The 21,938-nt window shown below is 45.5% G+C and overlaps 1 protein-coding gene across 1 annotated transcript in view; it reads left to right on the top strand.

Moving 5' to 3' along the window:
* Positions 1 to 21,938, top strand: part of LOC126249508 (latrophilin Cirl) — a 777,653-nt gene that overhangs the window by 649,411 nt on the left and 106,304 nt on the right. Inside the window, exon 5 of the mRNA XM_049951159.1 lies at positions 18,205 to 18,397. Within this exon, the coding sequence (XP_049807116.1) occupies positions 18,205 to 18,397 (193 nt within the window). The remainder of the gene's footprint in view (positions 1 to 18,204; positions 18,398 to 21,938) is intronic.

The raw sequence follows: 21,938 nt of genomic DNA on the forward strand, positions 1-21,938 counted from the left end.
AGGTTCGAATCCTGCCTCGGGCATGGATCTGTGTGATGTCCTTAGGTTAGTTAGGTTTAATTAGTTCTAAGTTCTAGGCGACTGATGACCTAAGTTAAGCCACACATCACGCCGGTAAATGCCAAACGACGTCTCGCTTTGTGTAAGGAACGTAAACATTGGATGAATGAACAGTGGAAAAACGTTGTGTGGAGTGCCAAATCACGGTACACAATGTGGCGATCCGATGGCAGTGTGTGATTGTGGCGAATGCCCGGTGAATGTCATGAACCAGCATGTGTAGTGCCAACAGTAAAATTCGGAGGCGATGGTGTTACGGTGTGATCGTGTTTGTCATGGAGGGGGGCTTGCACCTGTACATAATGCATGGCCTGTGACGGAGTGGTTACACGACAACAACATCCCTGTGATGGACTGGCCTGCACAGAGTCCTGACCTGAATCCTATAGAACACCTTTGGGATGTTTCGGAACACCGACTTTGTGCCAGACCTCACCGAGCGATATCTATACCTCTCCTCAGTGCAACACTCAGTGAAGAATGGGCTGCCATTCCCCAAGATTGAACGTATGCCTGTGAGAGTGGAAGATGTCATCAAGGCTAAGGGGAGCCAACCCCATATTGAATTCCAGCATTCCCAATGGAGGGCGCCACGAACTTGTCATTTTCAGCCAGGTGTCTGGATACTTTTGACCACAGATGCGCGTGCCTATACCAGTTTCTTTGGCGCTCCCGTGTATGTATTTATGTATGTGCGTTCCACATCTCCTAAACCACACTATCGATTTCAGCCAAACTTGGCACAAATATTGCTTTCTACATGGAAAGAAATGCTGTGGGTGTAAGTATCAACTACCTCACCCTGTTATCAGGTTGAAAACTTGTTGACAAAGAGAGAAAAGGAGGGAGCAGGAGATGGAGGATGTGGAGGTGAGGAGGCAGGTGGAAGATGGTGAATAGCCGGCCGGAGTGGCCGAGCGGTTCTAGGCGCTTCAGTCTTGAACCGCGCTACCGCTACGGTCGCAGGTTCGAATCCTGCCTCGGGCATGGATGTGTGTGACGTCCTGAGGTTAGTTAGGTTTAAGTAGTTCTAAGTTCTAGGGGACTGATGACCTCAGAAGTTAAGTCCCATAGTGCTCAGAGCCATTTTTGAAGATGGTGGGTGGTGGTGGGCAGGTATAAAAGGAAAAGGGCGTGAGGAGTGACAGAATGGGAGGAGGTATTGTTAGCGGGAGGGGGTGAGGGGAAGGAGGGGGTGGGAAGAGGGAGATGGTCGTTCGAGAGGGAGTGGGGAGGGAGGGGAAGATGGACAGGGAGTGACGAGCAATTGGAAGCAGGGAGAGGGAAATAGAAGATGAAAGTAGATTAGGGAAGAGAGAGGAATATTTCCTCATTATTTTGATGAAAACATAGCTAACATCTACCATCTTGGGTTTAGTTGACTTGGAATACTGTAAAAGTATGAAGTGAAGTGCAATTTGCCTCTTCATTGTGCTATTCATTGTGACAACCAGGTCGTGAGAATGAACATTGCATCGAGCCAATATTTTTGCCAACCTGTTCAGGGACCAAAGATGACGCCACACACCAGAATACCACAGATAAATTTGACATTGTCTCTCTAGAGTTATATTGTGTGAAAGAGGTTTTAGTACTGTTACTTCCCGGGTGGTGTTCTTTTGAAATTTAGAGGCCTTAAACGTTGTTTTAACGCTTTTCGTCGTCAGAGATACCGGTACGACGTACCGGCGCGTAGTGTCATAAATTAACCACTATGTGTTGTACTACCTGTACTATTCCCCCATAGCCCGTGGGAGAACCTCCTGTATTATGGTTCGCGAACGTCAGTAAATGAAATTTTGAGGCGGATGTGGGTGCGTGCACAGATAACGTAATGGTTAAGGCGACTGTTCACGATAAGCAGACTCCCTGCCCCGCACGATTTTTCAGTTACCACACTACGTTTATAAATAGAGAAAGCCACGAAAATGAACACTCGGTTTGTGTTGTAGAAGCAGTCGCGTCCCGCTACGGAGAGGTCAACAGGAGCATCGACCTGCCACCGTAGTTTTCCCACGAGTGGCTTTCAGTTATTCAGCTAGTGTGATGGATGGGCTGATTTGGTATTGATCGGGCTGCTAATCACAGTGACCACCGAGCGAATGTTTCGGCCGGAGCGGCTGTGCGCCACATGTGCCCGTGCGAATTCTAAACCCAAAACGCCGTGAAATTGACTGTTACTCTCTACGTGGCATAGCATTCTTGTAGTTCCTGTCACGTATGTGCTTCTATCATACATTTTTGGAGCAGGTGAATAGGTAGATTCTCTCTTCCTGAATTTCCGAAAGGCGTTAAATCTAATATGTTTTACTGCGCGACGAATGTTAAACACATACGAAAATAACATCGGCTGTGCCGCAGGCAACTATACAGAACGATTAACGGTCTTAATACTAAAAAGCAATTCATCACATAGGTTTAGCAGCACTATCAAATTGTTCGCTGGCGACTGCGTTATTTGCAGAAAAGACCTTTGTTGAATGATGATCAGGAATTTCAGAACGGATGTAAATTTTTTCCAGTTGCTGTCCTTAAACTTGAATGAACGCGAGACAGTGACCGTAACAAAGAGAGAGAGAGAAGCCGATGGTATCCGATTACAAGAGTGTGGCGAAAGTTCTGTGGTCATCACATTGTGTAACTACTTGGGGTTAGTACTAACAAAGGAAACTCCCCATTGGAACCCCTCAGATTTAGAGGTAGGAGGGCACAGTGGACAGCCTGTCAAAAACTGAACACAGATCAAGTACGAAAACAGGAAGAAAGTCTACTGGACAGTGCAAAATAGAAACAGTGAACGGTCCGCCGACAAGAAGTAAAATATACAGCAGCCGGGAACGGAAATGTCGTTGTGGTGCACTGGATTGCCAAGCGGGGTAGCCATGTTCTAACCTCCCTCGTGACTTTTGTTTTCCCTGTTTGCTTTATTCAAATTTGTGTCTGTGTCGTGGTGTAACGTCGGTTTGCAACAGCGAGGTGTAAGGTAGGGACATATAATGAAAGTTGATTCTGCACTGGCCAAGCAGTTCTAGGCGCTTCAGTCTGGAACCGCGCTGCTGCTACGGTCGCTGGTTCGAATCCAGCCTCGGGCATGGATGTGTGTGATGTCATTAGGTTAGTTAGGTTTAACTAGTTCTAAGTCTAGAGGACTGATGAGGCCAGATATTTAGTCACATAGTGCTTAGAGCCATTTGAACCATTTGATTCTGCACAACTACTCTATTATCAGCCGAAAGGAAGTGTCTTTCGAATGGGAACCGCAAACGTTTGATAACAGGGCGACAAGTCAACCGAATCCTCCACTGGAAAACACGTCTGGTGTGTCATACACTGCATTAGTGGCAGGTAGGAATTTCTTATCAAATGGTTCAAATGGCTCTGAGCACTATGGGACTTAACATCTGAGGTCATCAGTCCCCTAGAACTTAGAACTACTTAAACCTAACTAACCTGACATCACACACATCCATGCCCGAGGCTGGATTCGAACCTGCGACCGTAGCGGTCGCGCGGTTCCGGACTGAAGAGCCTAGAACCGCATGGCCACACCGGCCGGCAATTTTTTATCGACGCACCTAATTTGTACGACTGGTAAGTGAATGAGGTATGGCTCCTTGCCCGATTTAGGTGTTCGGATGAATGTGAATGTAATCACTCCCAAGTAAATTATGAAAACATAGTAGTTTTCACTTAAGCTGCAGAAATAAACGCAACAGTTTCACAATCACACTGTTTGCTTGTGCTCTGTCAAAGCATACAGTTGTTTTTAGCGTTTTTGAAGTAGCCTTTTTGGAAGTCTTGACTCTTGAATTCCTTTGTTGTAACATAGCTCTCAGCCATTTCCTTGTTGCTTTCGTTTCTGGGAGACGTTTGTGTGGTATCTAGCCTGCTCTCACTATTGATCACATTTACTTGCGACGTTAACGTGTTCTTACCACATCACTCGTAGTCTATAACCAATTTATAGTATGACAACTACCAAGACTACAGAAAGATAACGAACATTTCAATGACCGGATGGACAGTTCATAATGTTACGAAAAAAAAGTGGCAGGAGGGAGTTTTGCACAAGGCTCGCCCGTTTGGCACTCCACTTACGACGCCGTTGCTGTTTCAGCCTGCTCTTTATTGCACTTCTTGTTTTTGGACTGTTCACTGTTTCTATTTTGCTTTTGTCTCACAGTTCAGTGCATCTTCTTCCTGTTTTCACGCTAGATCTGTGTTCAGTTTTTGACACGATGTCCACTGGGCCGTCTTAGCACCAAGTCTGAGGGGGTTGCGATAGGAAATTTCATTTGTAAGGAGCGTTACGAAATACGACGAATATTGTCGCAGAAGAAGTTGAGTAGCACCGTGGTGTAGTGGATATGCTACTAAACTGTTGCATGGAGGGTCGTGAGTCAAAAACTCATCTGGACTGCACAATTTTAATTTCTATATTCGGTTCGAGTACATTTTAGGAGTATCCACAAATGTCAAGAATCATTGTACTGGAATGTTTTGTAGCTGTATATATACTGTATGTGTTCTGGCCGGAAGCAGTTCGCTCCGCGTTTTTGTATGTGCAAGTGCTGAATAAACCTTCGTTAAGTGAAGTTCGTCATTCATCTAATATGATAAAGTAGTGGGGAAGGTGAATGGGAGGGTGATAATTGTTGGAAGGGTTCTCCTAAAGTGGCATCTTTATTTAAAGATATCGCGCACAAGAAGCTAGTGTTACCCATTCCAGAGTTCTGTCTCAGTGATTGGGGTCATTATCGAGTAGGCATGACAGATGACTGCGCATGGGGACTCAGCTATTCGTACCAGCGACGCATACTTTCACTCTCTCTGTCCACAAACGTTGGCGCGTCCGCGCTGCAGTCAACCGTAGTAGTTATCAACGTACCTGTTTCTCGCAGCCGTGATATGTAATATACTTCAGTGATCCGGAAAATGTCATAGATACTTGCGTTATGTAGCTCTACCGTTACATACCGTAGCGTGAAGCGAGAGAATTGATCCGAGCTTCAAATTTATTTTATATCTAAATGGTACATTTCCAAACATGAATTCCTTATCAAAACATGCCTTCTAACTCCCCTCTACGATCCCTAGAAACTAGTAATAGAAACTGCGAAACACCCTGTATATGTTCATGTAAATGTAAGGAAACCACTGACCGAGATGAGCAATAACGTACGCAGCTTCTGAGTGTTGTTCAGTAATTATTTGGGGATCGAGAAATTCACAGTCTGTTGCAGAGTGTTAATAGTCGGCCCTTGTTTACGAGCATTCAGTGGTTACAATTCTAGATCAGAGAATCAATGGAAAAGCAAGCAATAATGAGGTAAGAAACGAAAGTTCTTCCGTCTGAGATTTCAAGTTTTTCACACGCTCTCCACGAAAAACTGTTCCAGGAATTATTTCACGATCGTGCACCATTACTGAACAGAAGCACGCACTGTTGAAGAAAAGGTAGCAGCATGTGGCTGGCACCTGAATTTATTCTCGCGGCTAATAATGCGTCCAGTTTTTTGCATGTGATGTCAGCTTTCATTACGAAGTAAGAATTAGTCAGTAATGGCCTAGTTATACCTTAAGGTAAATTTAGTCCTAGGGTACTACTTTGCAACATTTTGTAAAGCGAACAGATTTACATTTCTGAACATTCAAAGCGAACTGCCAATCTTTTTACCACTTTGAAATCTTTATGCATTCAATTATTTCCCCCAGCAGTACAGAACCGAATGTTTCTTTTCAGTTGTGTATCATTCTCTGTTCTGTGTCCGCTTAGTGGTGTGACACATTCGCTTGTGACTTTACTAGCCATCCGATTAGTGTAAAAGGGAGTAAATCACGGAAATTAAAATCGATTGCGAGAAAAGATGGCCCCAGAGATGGGTGATGGGGGGAGGGGGGTGGAGAGGGACGTGATGAAGTGGCAGGGTACGGTAAAGAGCACGGGAGATGCTCTCAGAAGGGTACGCGCCAAATGGTTTGCAACGCATTGAGCACGCCTCCCACGTAATTCGCCGGGCGCCGGTCCTCAGGAATATTACCGCCTGCCACTGATACATTTCTGAGTGCCGTCTGAAAGATTCGTGGAGTGCGTACGCAGCCGAGGCGTCTAATTCAGAGATCAGTGACTACTGTTGGCGTAGCCAATGTCCCCGACGGCCGCTTGTCGGTGTAAAAGATTTAAGCTTCTCAAGTTAATGCAGTCAAAAAATACCGCCATTTATGTTACATATTGATATTCCCAAACTCACCCTGTAGACGAATTGTGCGGAACCTCGGAGCGCCAGTCTTACTCCGGTATCTTGCTGTATACTCAGTGCTCATAGCCTCAGCTACCTAAACAATGGCTTAATTTTGAAATGGAATTATGTACCCTCTCAAGACGCTGGAGAGCCATTAATTACAGGAGTATAAAGATATGAAACTACACTCCTGGAAATTGAAATAAGAACACCGTGAATTCATTGTCCCAGGAAGGGGAAACTTTATTGACACATTCCTGGGGTCAGATACATCACATGATCACACTGACAGAACCACAGGCACATAGACACAGGCAACAGAGCATGCACAATGTCGGCACTAGTACAGTGTATATCCACCTTTCGCAGCAATGCAGGCTGCTATTCTCCCATGGAGACGATCGTAGATATGCTGGATGTAGTCCTGTGGAACGGCTTGCCATGCCATTTCCACCTGGCGCCTCAGTTGGACCAGCGTTCGTGCTGGACGTGCAGACCGCGTGAGACGACGCTTCATCCAGTCCCAAACATGCTCAATGGGGGACAGATCCGGAGATCTTGCTGGCCAGGGTAGTTGACTTACACCTTCTAGAGCACGTTGGGTGGCACGGGATACATGCGGACGTGCATTGTCCTGTTGGAACAGCAAGTTCCCTTGCCGGTCTAGGAATGGTAGAACGATGGGTTCGATGACGGTTTGGATGTACCGTGCACTATTCAGTGTCCCCTCGACGATCACCAGTGGTGTACGGCCAGTGTAGGAGATCGCTCCCCACACCGTGATGCCGGGTGTTGGCCCTGTGTGCCTCGGTCGTATGCAGTCCTGATTGTGGCGCTCACCTGCACGGCGCCAAACACGCATACGACCATCATTGGCACCAAGGCAGAAGCGACTCTCATCGCTGAAGACGACACGTCTCCATTCGTCCCTCCATTCACGCCTGTCGCGACACCACTGGAGGCGGGCTGCACGATGTTGGGGCGTGAGCGGAAGACGGCCTAACGGTGTGCGGGACCGTAGCCCAGCTTCATGGAGACGGTTGCGAATGGTCCTCGCCGATACCCCAGGAGCAACAGTGTCCCTAATTTGCTGGGAAGTGGCGGTGCGGTCCCCTACGGCACTGCGTAGGATCCTACGGTCTTGGCGTGCATCCGTGCGTCGCTGCGGTCCGGTCCCAGGTCGACGGGCACGTGCACCTTCCGCCGACCACTGGCGACAACATCGATGTACTGTGGAGACCTCACGCCCCACGTGTTGAGCAATTCGGCGGTACGTCCACCCGGCCTCCCGCATGCCCACTATACGCCCTCGCTCAAAGTCCGTCAACTGCACATACGGTTCACGTCCACGCTGTCGCGGCATGCTACCAGTGTTAAAGACTGCGATGGAGCTCCGTATGCCACGGCAAACTGGCTGACACTGACGGCGGCGGTGCACAAATGCTGCGCAGCTAGCGCCATTCGACGGCCAACACCGCGGTTCCTGGTGTGTCCGCTGTGCCGTGCGTGTGATCATTGCTTGTACAGCCCTCTCGCAGTGTCCGGAGCAAGTATGGTGGCTCTGACACACCGGTGTCAATGTGTTCTTTTTTCCATTTCCAGTCGTGTAGTAATGAACGAAATATGGAGACTTACACAGTTACAGGGTGAATCCGTGATGATAAAAACTTTCAGGGCTGGTGGAGATAGGTGAATGTATCAGTTTCAGGTAAAGGACCCTGGTCCAGAAACGACCGAGTAGAAAATTATAAGCGACATTCGTACTGATACCTCTGACAGCGGACCTCTTCTACCGCAAGCTCTTTGCTTTCCATATTTTGGGAGGACCAAAACAAGAAAAAAAGGTCCAGTAAATATTGGTTCTAAAATGCGTGTCTTAAAAGCTGGAAGCACTTGTTCAATAGAAGAGACGTGTTTCGCAGCAGCAAAGATGAAGAAGTGCTCCTAGCTGTTAAAGAATGCACGTTGGAGCCCATATGTACTGGACTACTTCTCTTGTTTTGGTTCATAATACCTCCTGCCAAAATATGGAAAAAAGTAGAAGACGTCCGCTGTCGGAAGTGTCAAGATAATTTTTGCTTCTAACTTTTGAGCTGGTCATTTTCGGAGCAGGTTTTCTGACCTCAGACTGATTCATTTACCCTTCTTCATGATCCCTGAAAGTTTGTAATATCATCACGGAATCAACCTGTATATCAGCACCCGTTTTGGCCGCTGTCTTTCTGCGGAAAGTTTCGCTGTAAACGTTGGTATCACAGTGGTCGAGTTTAACAACTGATCACTTGGTGATTACTAATTTCATGTTGCACAGCTGTTTTCAGCCTCGCAACATCATTAGGTACAAGGCTGTCAGAGCAGCATAGAAATATTGGGTAAAGCTGTATGATTTGTAAAGCTGTGGCACTTCCTATGTGACATGAGAAACATTCTACGCACGTTTAACTTTCGTTTTGATTGCGAGATCGCGAGATAATATTCATAGTTCTGGATAAACAGTATTAACTTTTTCTCCATTCACCACGTCCAGACCACGCTATGGGTCACAAATAACTTCCTGTATACCCAAGTTTTCGGTGTGTCTGCTAATCACAGAGCAGCTTTTTCTCTGTAGCTGAAATGTTTCCTTGAGGCACATACTACTTCTATTCCGCGCAGGAGTTCCTCGCAGTCGATGAGAACTCTTCTTCGTAACTTGCTATTTATTTGTATATTCGTGTTTTGTTAATTCTTGTTTATAAATTTTGTAATCAACGTTCTGTAAACTATGTACTGACTGTTTCCGTGACCAAGTAGCTTTGGGTATCTGATAAATATTTATTTACATAGAAGAAACTCCGTTGCGAGTTTTTCAAGAAAGTTGTGACCATTAATTACGTTTAGACTCAGTTCAGATTAGGAGCAGCAAACGAGATCTGATTGAGTGTTGCATCGATGTAAAAAGTTCACATTCGAGAAGAAGAGGAGCAATAAGTTACCGTTTAATATCGTAAGAATTTCGCAGCGATGTCTATTTTTCATATACTTGCCCAAGTCGAGTAGCTATCTGTTCAAATGGCTCTGAGCACTATGGGACTCAACTGCTGAGGTCATTAGTCCCCTAGAACTTAGAACTAGTTAAACCTAACTAACCTAAGTACATCACACACATCCATGCCCGAGGCAGGATTCGAACCTGCGACCGTAGCGGTCTCGCGGTGCCAGACTGCAGCGCCAGAACCGCGCGGCCACTTCGGCCGGCAGCTATCTGTATGTAGCAATTTACGAGCTGACTCGAGTATAATTGTGAAGTCGGAAAATGTGGAACAACAGTATAATTCCGTGCGGGTAGGATATAGTAGTGCCCTTTGAGGAAACTGAAGAATGTGTGCTCGGGAGTTGCGATGTGAAGGGCCGTGCGGTGCTGGGGGCTCGTGAACGCTTCGTGCTGTGCCGCATAAATTCGTCTTTGGATAGTTGGCCCAACAGACAGCGGAAGATAAGGAATGCAAATGCACGGAACCTGTAACAGGCTGGCACGCCAGCTTAGCTGCTTCGTGTCTACTCATCTTTCCATTTCTGCAGTGCTCCAACCTCTGGTACGATGAGCAACCTTTTCTTCCGTTACCAACTCTCTAGTCTGTCAGGAACTAAAACGGTGACAGTTGAAAATGCAGACGAACATGTCTTTTAACTTGCTGCCGTTAAGGCCACTTTGCTGCCACAATTAATAAAATAAATGCAGTATCACATTATACTTCATTATTTGCACTAAAAAAAATATATATGTAGGTGGCGGAGGGAATCGCATTTACGTTAATTTTTAGATGGTGCATTGCTAATCCGTGAGCACATATGTGTCGCATATTGCCGCTTTGATCTTTTGGGCACTACCTAAGTGGCAGGCAGCAACGTACATTACTGGTCATTAAAATTGCAACACCACGAAGATGACGTGCTACAGACGACAGGAAGAAGATGCTGTGATATGCAAATGATTAGCTTTTCAGAGCATTCACACAGGGTTGGCGCCGGTGGCGACACCTACAACGTGCTGACATGGGGAAAGTTTCCAACCGATTTCACATACACAAACAGCAGCCGACCGGCGTTGCCTGGTGAAACGTTGTTGTGATGCCTCGTCTAAGGAGGAGAAATGCGTACAATCACGTTTCCGACTTTGATAAAGGTCGTATTGTAGCCTATCGCGATTGTTGTTTATCGTATCGCGACATTGCTGCTCGCGTTGGTCGAGATCCAATGACTGTTAGCAGAATATGGAATCGGTGGGTTCAGGAGGGTAATACGGAACGCCGTGCTGGATCCCAGCGGCCTCGTATCACTAGCAGTCGAGATGACAGGCATCTTATCCACATGGCTGTAACGGATCGTGCAGCCACATCTCGATCCCAGAGTCAACAGATGGGGACGTTTGCAAGACAACAACCATCTGTAGAACAGTTCGACGACGTTAGCAGCAGCATGGACCATCAGCTCGGAGACCATGGCTGCGGTTACCCTTGACGCTGCATCACAGACAGGAGCGCACCCGGCGTGACGGTATGGGGTGCCATTGGTTACACGTCTCGGTCACCTCTTGTTCGCACTGACGGCACTTTGAACAGTGGACGTTACATTTCAGAAGTGTTACGACCCGTGACTCTACCCTTCATTCGATCCCTGCGAAACCCTATATTTCAGCAGGATAATGCACGACTGCATGTTGCAGGTCCTGTACGGGCCTTTCTGGATACAGAAAATTTTCGACTGCTGCCCTGGCCAGCACATTCTACAGATCTCTCACCTATTGAAAACGTCTGGTCAATGGTGGCCGAGCAACTGGCTCCTCACAATACGCCAGTCACTACTCTTGATGAACTGTGGTATCGTGTTGAAGCTGCATGGGCAGCTGTACCTGTACATGCCATCCAAGCTCTGTTTGACTCAAGGCACAGGCGTATCAAGGCCATTATTACGGCCAGAGGAGGTTATTCTGGGTGCTGATTTCTCGGGATCTATGCACCCAAATTGCGTGAAACTGTAATCACATGTCAGTTCTAGTATAATATATTTGTCCAATGAATACCCGTTTATCATCTGCATTTCTTCTTGGTGTAGCAATTTTAATGGCCAGTAGTGTATTTAGTTGTTTACTCCGAAGGAAGAACAGTTGACCAAATTTTAAGATTAATATTATTATTGTTTGGGCACGTTGCTGTGTGTAGTTCCTCGAATGACAGCCCCTGTACCGAGAGGCGAACCTCTGCAGGTCCCGCTACAGTCTTGAAGGGTTACGCCGTCGTAAAATCATCCCTCAACAACCTCCTCGTCATCCACCAGATCGCCTATGCATGTCGTGGACAGTACCCCTACAACATTCCTTTAGTGTGTGTCCGAAATTACCTCCACATTTGACGACGTGCTGAGTTCTGTCTGTGAGCAAAGTCCTCTCTCTCCAATCACAATTCCCGTTCGATGTTTCGTTAACTCGTATCTCGTTAACTGGGCAATACTGAGGAACTTTATCGAACACCGTCCGTCAAGGAACACAGCGTGAACCAGGCCACGTTTATTCACTGCACTGCTCAACAGTTCAGGGTGTCACCACGGTAAGATAAGAAAGAGTGGAATTGTCCTAGAATACTTACTGTGGCCAGCAGTCTGTGAACCAAGTGCCGCGAAAGATGGCTCATTGCCACGACACCAGTCCGCAACAGACATTGACGCAGACAGCTGACAGTTCTTCCTCCATTCACCTCTGCTTCCTCTAGCACCGAAAACTCCACACACACACACACACACACACACACACACACACACACAGAGAGAGAGAGAGAGAGAGAGAGAGAGAGAGAGAGCCGTACCCTCCCGGTTAGCTGTGCATTTTGAGGAGGCCGCTTCCAGCTCGGGCCGGTATACCAGCCTCGAATCGGATCCGCCCAGCGGATTAACGACGCTGTGTCGGTGTGCCAGTACCGCTGGGTGTCGTTTTAAGGCGGTTTTCCACATGTCACCAGGTGAATACCGGGCTGGTTACCATGTTCCGCCTCAGACGCTATGCATTTAGCACACTTTCCCGCACTTGCATACAGAATGTAGTCTATATGCAAACACATTGTGTAAACTGCTTCCCCCCCTGGGAAGTGAATAGGAAAGTGATGACCTTCTGCTGTTTAGTCTCTTTAAACACATAGTAGGCATTGGCGCCAGCTTGTCCTCTGTCAGGAACCCATTCCTGGAGACTCAGCATTTTGTATCTACATATGCTGCCCCTACCGATGTCGTTTTATGCAATCCCACATGACAGAACGGTGTCGTTGTGCCGGTTCACTATGGAGATATTAAGTACATTGTCAAAATGTCGCAGATTAACTGTGAAAGTATACGAAGACATCTTAGACATATTGTACATATTTTGTTTGTGAAACTACTTTAGCACATTAACGTGGCGAATCACATATTAAACGTTTCATTTGGTTACAGACTGGAAAGTTGCAGTTTCACACATCCCATTTTGATGTAACCCGTTAATTTCGTTGTTTCCTATGGCAAAACACACTGTATAAGGCAACGTTTCTGAACAGTTTACGAAAGATTAAGTACTACTCCATATAAACGGAATAAACTTAGAGACATCCAACACGTGGATGACAACGACGCTGGTTACACAAAGAAAAATTGGAGACACTTGGATAAGTATGGCAGAAGTAAGTTATACCTTGGTCCAAAAATAGCGTGTAACTCGTGACTAATCCTCATTTGTATTTTTTACAGTACGATTCCGTTTGCTAACAGTCGTCCAAGGCTCTGAGGTCGATTACGTGGCTGTCGCCTGTCTGGATACGGACGTAGTGCAGGCTGCATGAAACAAACCGGCAGGGGCAGCTGACTCACCCGCAAGCCACTGTGTAGTGCTTTGCTCCCAATATAAGCCATTTTCTTTGTCCTCCTCCATTCGAGTATTGAGAGAGAGAAAATGGCCACGAGTACCTCTGTGTTCGCTCTGACCTCTCTCATTCCATTCTCATGACCCCTGTGAGATGTGCAGTGGTCACAGCAGAATGGTAGCACATTCTTTTTTTCAATTATAGCTTCTATAAATTTATCCAATAGGGTACTGCGATAACAAAGTAGTCTTTCTTCCATAGATTACCATTTACGTTCCCCGAGAATCTCTGTTGCATTTTCGGATCTGCTGTACCGACCTGTTAAGATTCTGACAGTACGTGACTAAATTCGTTCAGAGCCTGTTGTCACGTCACGTAGATAAGAAGCAGCAGTGTAGCACTGGTGGACTGTCGTCATTTATGCGTTTTCGTATACAACTCAACCACATTTACCGAGAACTCCTCCAAAACATCAAGATCTTCTATACGATTTCCACAGTTCTAATTTTACGTGATTTGAAACAGCATTTAGGGCCACCACTAAATATTTGAATAATGTGACACGCTCCAGAGGTTTGTTACTCATCTTATTATCGAATACTATCGGGTTCCTTCTCTTTGTTACCGACCCATCTGTTCTATTGAAATCACGTGTCGGTATTTTAACCTTTAACCTTTGGCGTCTACGAAGCACTTCACTGTCTTTTCCTGTTTCCGCTTCGTTTGTCTCTGCACTCTTAATTATACATTTAACGCCATTTCAAACTGCACGATGAGCAGATTGTTACTCTTAAGCTATTGATGCAGAGATGTGACGCATGTCGTGGTACACAGCCGCTTCGTGAATACATATCGTTTGTAGTCGACGACTGTATGCTCAATTAATACACGCAGATGGCGGCTGTTTGCGAGTAGCGACATCGGTTTCGTTGTCAAAGCCCGAGTTATGTGCAGGTAGCGAAATTGCTAACGTGTATCGTGCTGTGTGCGCTTCCGTCGTTCATCGTTAAACGTGCGTTTGCCGACATTTGGCGATAGCTGCCTTTACTGGCGCATATATCCGAGCCCGTTTCCTCCGGTGATTCATTTGGAATTACGTTGCACACTATGCCTCCAGGCGTGCCCTGCCTGTCCACAGAATGCTGCTTGTAGATATCTCCTTCACTTCCAGCGACATAAAATATTAAATATAAGGCAAAGAAACGATACTAGTGCTGATAATGTGACTGGTCTCCGCGATCAGGAAGTCTTGGTGGGGATGTTGCTGCTTTGAATCGACGGTGGTGAAATTGCTACATAGCCTAAGCAAGCGAGCACCAATGATACTTCAAAATAATCTTAACAGCACAACGCTTACTCCGGATGAGAGGTTGCCGAGTCAATATTTAATAGTAATTGTGTAATCTCTTTTGCGATATTGCTCATTTACAGCCAAATACTACTTTTCTGTATAAGAAGCAAACATATCTTTTAAGCATTGCAAAGTAGATAGATTTTTTAACCCCAGACGCGTTTCGTGTTTTGCTTAAAAAAGAAACTTCATATTTATTTACACTGTGTGAGCCGACTTCCACAAATCTTACGGAAAAGCAGATTCCGGTGCACTGGAAGTGATACAGCTACAATTCATTAGTTTTCTTTGACCGAATATATTGTAGCGAGATGAAGTAATTCAACAGCGCGAATTGTAGACTGTTTTACCGAAGCGTACAGAATAACTTACCGAATATTTACGTACGTTCAAAATGGCTCTGAGCACCATGGGACTTAACATCTGAGGTCATCAGTCCCCAAGAACTTAGAACTACTTAAACCTAACTAACCTAAGGACATCACACACATCCATGCCCGAGGCAGGATTCGAACCTGCGATCGTAGCGGTCGCGCGGTTCCAGACTGAAGCGCCTAGAACCGCTCGGCCACTCCGGCCGGCTTTACGTACGTAATTAAAAGAATATCTTGCGTGTGACAAAGAACAAAATTACATTTGAAGGCATTTGAAGAAAACCTTGTTTCCTTGACTTGACAGTATTTTTTCCGCGATGTTCATCGTAGCAGTCTCTGTATTAGAACCACCTCTTAGGACAATCTGTTTCTGTCTGCAGAGCTTTGAGAATGAATTATATATCTGTATATCACAGTGACACATGCGAAAGTCTTACGTGGAAGCTGAGTAAAGGGTTTACTGCGACATAAAAAAATACGTAGCGGCCAATGTTGGCGACACAGTCAACGCACACGTAGAATTAATACGTCATGAGAGTTTGATTACAGCGACGGGCTCGGGACTCGAGGAAGCGAGCCTGCCCCGGGCGATTAACGACGCGAGCTGGTGAACCAGCCAGCCTGCGTGTGGTTTTTAGGCCGTTTCCTACGCCCAACCCTGCAAATACCGGGCTGGTTCCCACGTCCGCCTCAGATACAGGCTACGCAAAATATTTCGAAAACGTTTTCACACATTGGGGGCGCCAGGAAGCCTATCCGGCGGCCATCTGTTACTAACATTGCGAAAATCCACATAATAACACAGACCTGTAGAGAAACGGACTAAGGCAAGGAAAAGGAGGAGGAGGAGGAAGAAGAAGATAAAGAAGAAACTTTGGTTACAGCCAGTGTTGGGAGCCGGCCTCCATTATTTCATTACGCTTCGTGGTGCACGCACGCCACGTTGCTGCGCTTTCATATAAGCACGCCTTCTCCGGCGAGTGGGACTAGCCGCAACTGCTCTCCCTCTCTGGAATTTAGAAATTTTGTATAGAGACGTTAATTTTTTTTACGGCGCCGTTATAAAGCAACGTGAAGAATGCGACTGAAGCGACTAGTTGTGGGCCAGCAGGAAAAAGAGACAGGCCAGCGACAGGTCGCTTTCAAAATGCGCCACACTTTTTCCTCTTGCCGGCGTGGACGGCGCTGAGTCCCACGAAGGAACTGCGTTCGTCATAGCGGCGTCAGCGTCACGGCACAGGTAATGCGTATTGTGAGCATCCTACATTCCAAGCATCGCTTGTTCCCGCTCACACTGATGTTACTCTTGGCTGATCCTATTCGTCGATAAGGACTAGCGTTGGAGAAAACCCAGTCCAATAATTGTTTTCTCGTGTTCCGTGGGAGTTAGTAGATCACGTAACGAGTCGCCACATTTCAATTCAGTCTGATTAAAAACGTTTGCACAAAAACAAGAGATCTGAAAAAAAAACGGATATTTGTGGTAAGTTCAAAATTGTTCAAATTGCTCTGAGCACTATGGGACTTAACATCTGACATCATCAGTCCCCTAGAACTTAGAACTACTTAAACCTAACTAACCTAAGGACATCACACACATCCATGCCCGAGGCAGGATTCGGACCTGCGACCGTAGCGGTCACGCGGCTCCAGACTGAAGCGCCTAGAACCGCTCGGCCACACCGGCCGGCTGTGGTAAGTTCTATGGGACCAAACTGCTGCGGCCATCGTTCACTAGCTTACACACTACTTAAACTAACTTACGCTAAGGATAACACACACGCCCATGCCAAAGCGAGGACTCGAACCTCCGACGGGGAGAGCCACGCGAGCCGTGGCAAGACACCTGAGACCGCGCGGCTACCCTTTGAAAAATAATGCATTGGTTAAATGGTTTAGCATGTTGAGGAATATGTATTTGAATACTACAGAGCCGGCCGGAGTGGCAGATCGGTTCTAGGCGCTACAGTCTGGATCCACGCGATCGCTACGGTCGCAGGTTCGAATCGTGCCTCGGGCATGGACTTGTGTGATGTCGTTAGGTTAGTTAGGTTTAAGTAGTTCTAAGTTCTAGGGGACTGACGACCTCAGCAGTTAAGTACCATAGAGAGAAAAAAAAAAAAAGAATTCTACAGAATCATCAGAATAAGAGAAAATTTAGAGTTGAAACAGGAGACTCGACGACACTCAAATTATTCTCAGGTGCCCGTAGGAAGTTTCTTGGTCTCTAAAATGGAAAAACTATGAAGCAGTACGTGTTATCGAGCTTACTAAAATCACCTTCGTATTGTCGGTACCAGTATTTCCTTTTGCCGCTAGTGCAGATATCATAATTGAGCACGTTTGAAAGCAGGTCTGAAAATCTACTGAAAATAATATATAATCTCCACATCGACGAATGCCTAAGGCTGAAAGCTGTGAACAGCTGCGGAATAAAACTACTGTCACGAGGAAGGGTTTTATCTTCAGCTAGGGTTCGTCACTCATATTTCTCAGTTCTGCTGGCAGCCTGTTGCTCGTGGAAGTGTTATAAAAATTCAAATATCACCTTCATTGGTTAAATAATAGCGAACTTCTTCCTGTGCCTTTGTCTCGCATCGGCGCAGGGTCTTCACGATTATTTTCGGATTTGGAATGGTCAGTTGAAGAGGTGAACTGATGTCCTTTCTGTCCACCCCCGCCCACGGGACGGAATATGTGTACCCCAACTGGCTGAGTGTAGTGTTATACGTGTGAAAGTGGTCGCGAATCGTGTAACTGAAGCGAGACTTGGGAACCAGCTCGAAATTCGCCTCGTGGGGTGTGGGAAATCGCCTAAAAGCCACACTGGGCTGGCCAGCGCGCCAGCCTCGTCGTAGATCCGGGTCTGGCGCACCTCCCCGTCCCGGAAGTGGCGCATTAACGCGCTCGGCTCTCTGTACGGGTTGGTTAAATAATCACAGTGAGGAAACAAATGCTGTTTCGAGTGTTCTGAATGCGGGTGTCTTCAAGCGCGTATTTTATTATGTTCCATTTTTCATTTTAATACAGATTTTCCTCTGCTACTCCATCCACTCACGATTTACGAGGGCATGCTGAAAAGTAATGCCTTCGAGTTTTGTATGTGAAAACTCTTAAAGTTTGTTAAATTAGACAAGCGATATTAACATTGTAAGTCTTTATTCCTCACGTTTACATATTCTCAGCCGTTCTACAGTTTACCATTTCAGTCCTTTGTTTAGAATCCTGTGACCCGTCGATGGATTTTCCATTGTAAATTTGCCACTTTATTGCAGCGTGAAGTGTAATGAAGCCAATTTTGTTTTATGTTTCAGAGCAACCGCGTTACGATACGATTTACGCCTGTGAGGGTAAGGTGCTCGCCATCCGCTGCACCGACGGAAACGTCATCCATCTGATCCGCGCCAACTACGGCCGCTTCTCCATCACCATCTGCAACGAACACGGGAATACAGAGTGGAGCGTTAACTGCATGTCGCCTAAGTCGCTACGCGTGCTGCACAACAGGTATAAGCGTCGCCGCTCTCCCCTCCTGCCTAGTCCTTCCCATCCTCCCCCACCGCAACCCCCACCCGTTCTACCTCCCCTTCGCCTTCCCCCCCCCCCCCTCCTACCAGCTAGCTATAGTCCGATTATAATTGCTTGATAGTTGACACTTCAGGCGTCGTAGCTGGTTTCCTCCAATCAGAGCGCTCAACGTCACACCCGAAACGTTCACCGTTACCAAACTGCCACAACAATTTAGTCACTTTTCTTCAAACTCCTTGTCCGGCTTTCTTTCTTGATTTGCGGGGATCCCGTAATGCAACGACTGACCCCTCACACACACACACACACACACACACACACACACACACACACCGATGGTAACGAAATACACAGATTTCATACATAGCACTAAACACAGACTACTGGATCCTTCCGCACAAGACACAATCTGCGTTACATTTAAAGTTATTATAATCACATTAGATTACCCTCGCAAGACATTGAGTGGAGCCGAATTTTTGAAGGCTGCAATTAATCGTTGCAACTGCGTCACCAGAAACATAAACAAATTTTGCCAGCGTAATGGCGTAGCGCACTCGTTTGCGTATATACCCGACGTATGGGAGGTCGTAGGTTCGAGGCTCGACAAATGAAGCAATATTTTTTTATTTTTCTAAATCTGATCAGAAGACTTTAACTATTTTTTATTCAGTTAATTGGTATAAATGTAGTTATTTTATTTCTGATACTTTTCCGCGTCATTTTCATCATCACAGTATCAGCTTATTTATTTGCTCTTATTTTTCTTCCTATCATTTTTTTTTTCCGTGTGGAATCTGCTCGTGTTCCCTACAATCTTTTACCGAGAGCCAAGCAGGACTGCTCATCGGTTGGTAACGCGGCATTCCGTGCAGCCAGTGTGAGGATAGTGTAACCAAAGACAGTGAGAAATTACAGTTTGCTTTTACCGCTGAAATTGAAATTTTTCTGTCTCGAGTTTTCTCGTAGGGCTTAGCCTCGAAGGCCGTCAACAAAGCGATGGTGATTTTAGTTTTGCCGCAGATTCTTGATCGCCGTTTTCTCGGATACATTCACATCGCGAGGTTGTGGCTAGGTTAGGACGTTAGTTTAAACTGGCAGTTACAAAACCGTCGTCTGCCGCATTTCAGTCATTAGTCACGTAAAATTAGCTGTCGACAGAGCGTCTCCGTCGTAGTTCGCGGCGGCCGTTTTCAACATTGCTCCGTGTTACACGTTAACAGCATTTGTGAAGTGAAGTGACCCGCCGTGTTTGTGTGACGTCTATAACCGAGCGAGTGCCGGCAAGCGCATGCGGCAACACTGTACCGGCAAGTGACACACGTCAACTATCAAGTAATTTTAATCGGATTAGAGTATCCCGTGCATTGTTCCTGGTTGCAGCTGCTCATCAAAAGGAAAACCATGTTTCCTAATCAGACGAGGCGGCATTTTTGTTATGTCTAATTAATGTGTTACTTCTGTTGTCTTAGCATCTTGTTACTGTTATGAGCATCGTGGATGGTTTTCTGTTTTATTTATTTATTTATACCTTGTGTGTTCCTCCTATGCTCAATGCTACGTGTGCTTTGGTACTGCCACACGTATTAAGTCTTCATCCACTCGTTCGTGTCTACAAGTTCAGTAGTATTGGTCCTATTTGCTTTCACTAAAAAAGCTCTCGATGTTTACGGATGGCATTTCTGCCTAGATCTCATGAAGTAGAATCAGAATAGCTCTCATTATTTAGCACTTGCTGCGTGTTTCTTCCTACTGTTCCACTTCTTATTTAATATACCGGGTGATTAAAAAGGCAGTATAAATTTGAAAACTTAATAAACCACGGAATAATGTAGATAGAGAGGTAAAAATTGACACACATGCTTTGAATGACATGGGGTTTTATTAGAACCACCCCATATTTCTAGACGAGTGAAAGATCTCTTGCGCGCGTCTTTGGTGATGATGGTGTGCTCAGCCGCCACTTTCGTCACGCTTGGCCTCCCAGGTCCCCAGACCTCAGTCCGTACGATTATTGGCTTTGGGGTTACCTGAAGTCGCAAGTCTATCGTGATCGACCGACATCTCTAGGGATGCTGAAAGACAACATCCGACGCCAATGCCTCACCATAACTCCGGACATGCTTTACAGTGCTGTTCACAACATTATTCCTAGACTACAGCTGTTGTTGAGGAATAATGGTGGACATATTGAACATCTCCTGTAAAGAACATCATCTTTGCTTTGTCTCACTTTGTTATGCTAATTATTGCTATTCTGATCAGATGAAGCGCCATATGTCGGACATTTTTTGAACTTTTGTATTTTTTTGCTTCTAATAAAACCCCATGTCATTCCAAGCATGTGTGTCAATTTGTACCTCTCTATCTACATTATTCCGTGATGTATTCAGTTTTCAAATTTATACTGACTTTTTGATCACCCTGTATATTTAAATCCGTATTCGGCATCTTGCTCTGTTTATATCACAATGTCAGCAGATCGTTATAGCTTGTACAACTGAAAATAGTTTGCTCTTGCCTGTAAATGAGGTGTTCGCATATGTACCATCTTTTTAGTATCAAATATTGCACTGCTCGCTGTTACTGGCCATATTCCAATTTGTATCAGTTTGTGACGGTCTGAGCTTTTCCCTCAAAACTGAGATACACTTCAATTTAATCATTTCATCACGTAATTTTTTCTGTTGCAGTGTAAGAAACTGTAGGTAGTTTAGATTAATCTTGTAAATTTTTACTTTCTACTCTATTAAAATTAGATCCTGTGAAGATACTTTATAAGCTAAAATTATCACCTTCTACTGTCCGTTTTGTTGTTTGTCTGATACAGTTATATTCATGAAATTTTACTTCGCTTTCCTCAGAGTTCTATAGGAACTTATATTTCATTCATAAATTTCCGCAAAAAATTGGACTGTTGCTATCTTCCTTCATGATGCACAGACGCGTCAAACTACCGTCTACAAGTGTAGTCGGCGACATTTCTCAACTGAACACTTAACTTGTCAGAAACTGTCTGCCGCACTCTAAAAAGAGGCGGACTCAACCTGCACAATACTTGCTTTCTTCTCCAACATCATATTTAGGGAATATCCGTCAGCAGTTTCGAGATTTTTTTCCCTTTTCCGTCCGTTTGTTAAGTAGCAAGTGAGTTTCAAACGTTTACCACATTGTGTGCCGTGTGTAGTCTGGGAAATGCCATCCGTTTACCATTTAAAGACCACAGAGAAAATATTGCAACGATTATTATGGAAGACCAGAATTTTCCAACGATATACCATATTCATTTCGTGTACTTAATATTCTTTGTTCTTATTTTGTTCATTTAATTATAATTTTGCACTGCTGTGCGGTTTTGTAGGAATGGTTGCAGGATTCTTTCTTGTACAGGATGAAGAAAAAGTGCCACATTTGACGGTCAGCATTCGAGTCCTCATCTCAGTTCAAAACAAAAGTGTATCTAGCAAAACCTTGTCCCGCCAATGCGATAAAAAAAGAGACCGCGACAGCAAGAACAGGT

This window comes from Schistocerca nitens, chromosome 3 (genome assembly GCF_023898315.1).
Source record: "Schistocerca nitens isolate TAMUIC-IGC-003100 chromosome 3, iqSchNite1.1, whole genome shotgun sequence".
Lineage (NCBI taxonomy): Eukaryota > Metazoa > Arthropoda > Insecta > Orthoptera > Acrididae > Schistocerca > Schistocerca nitens.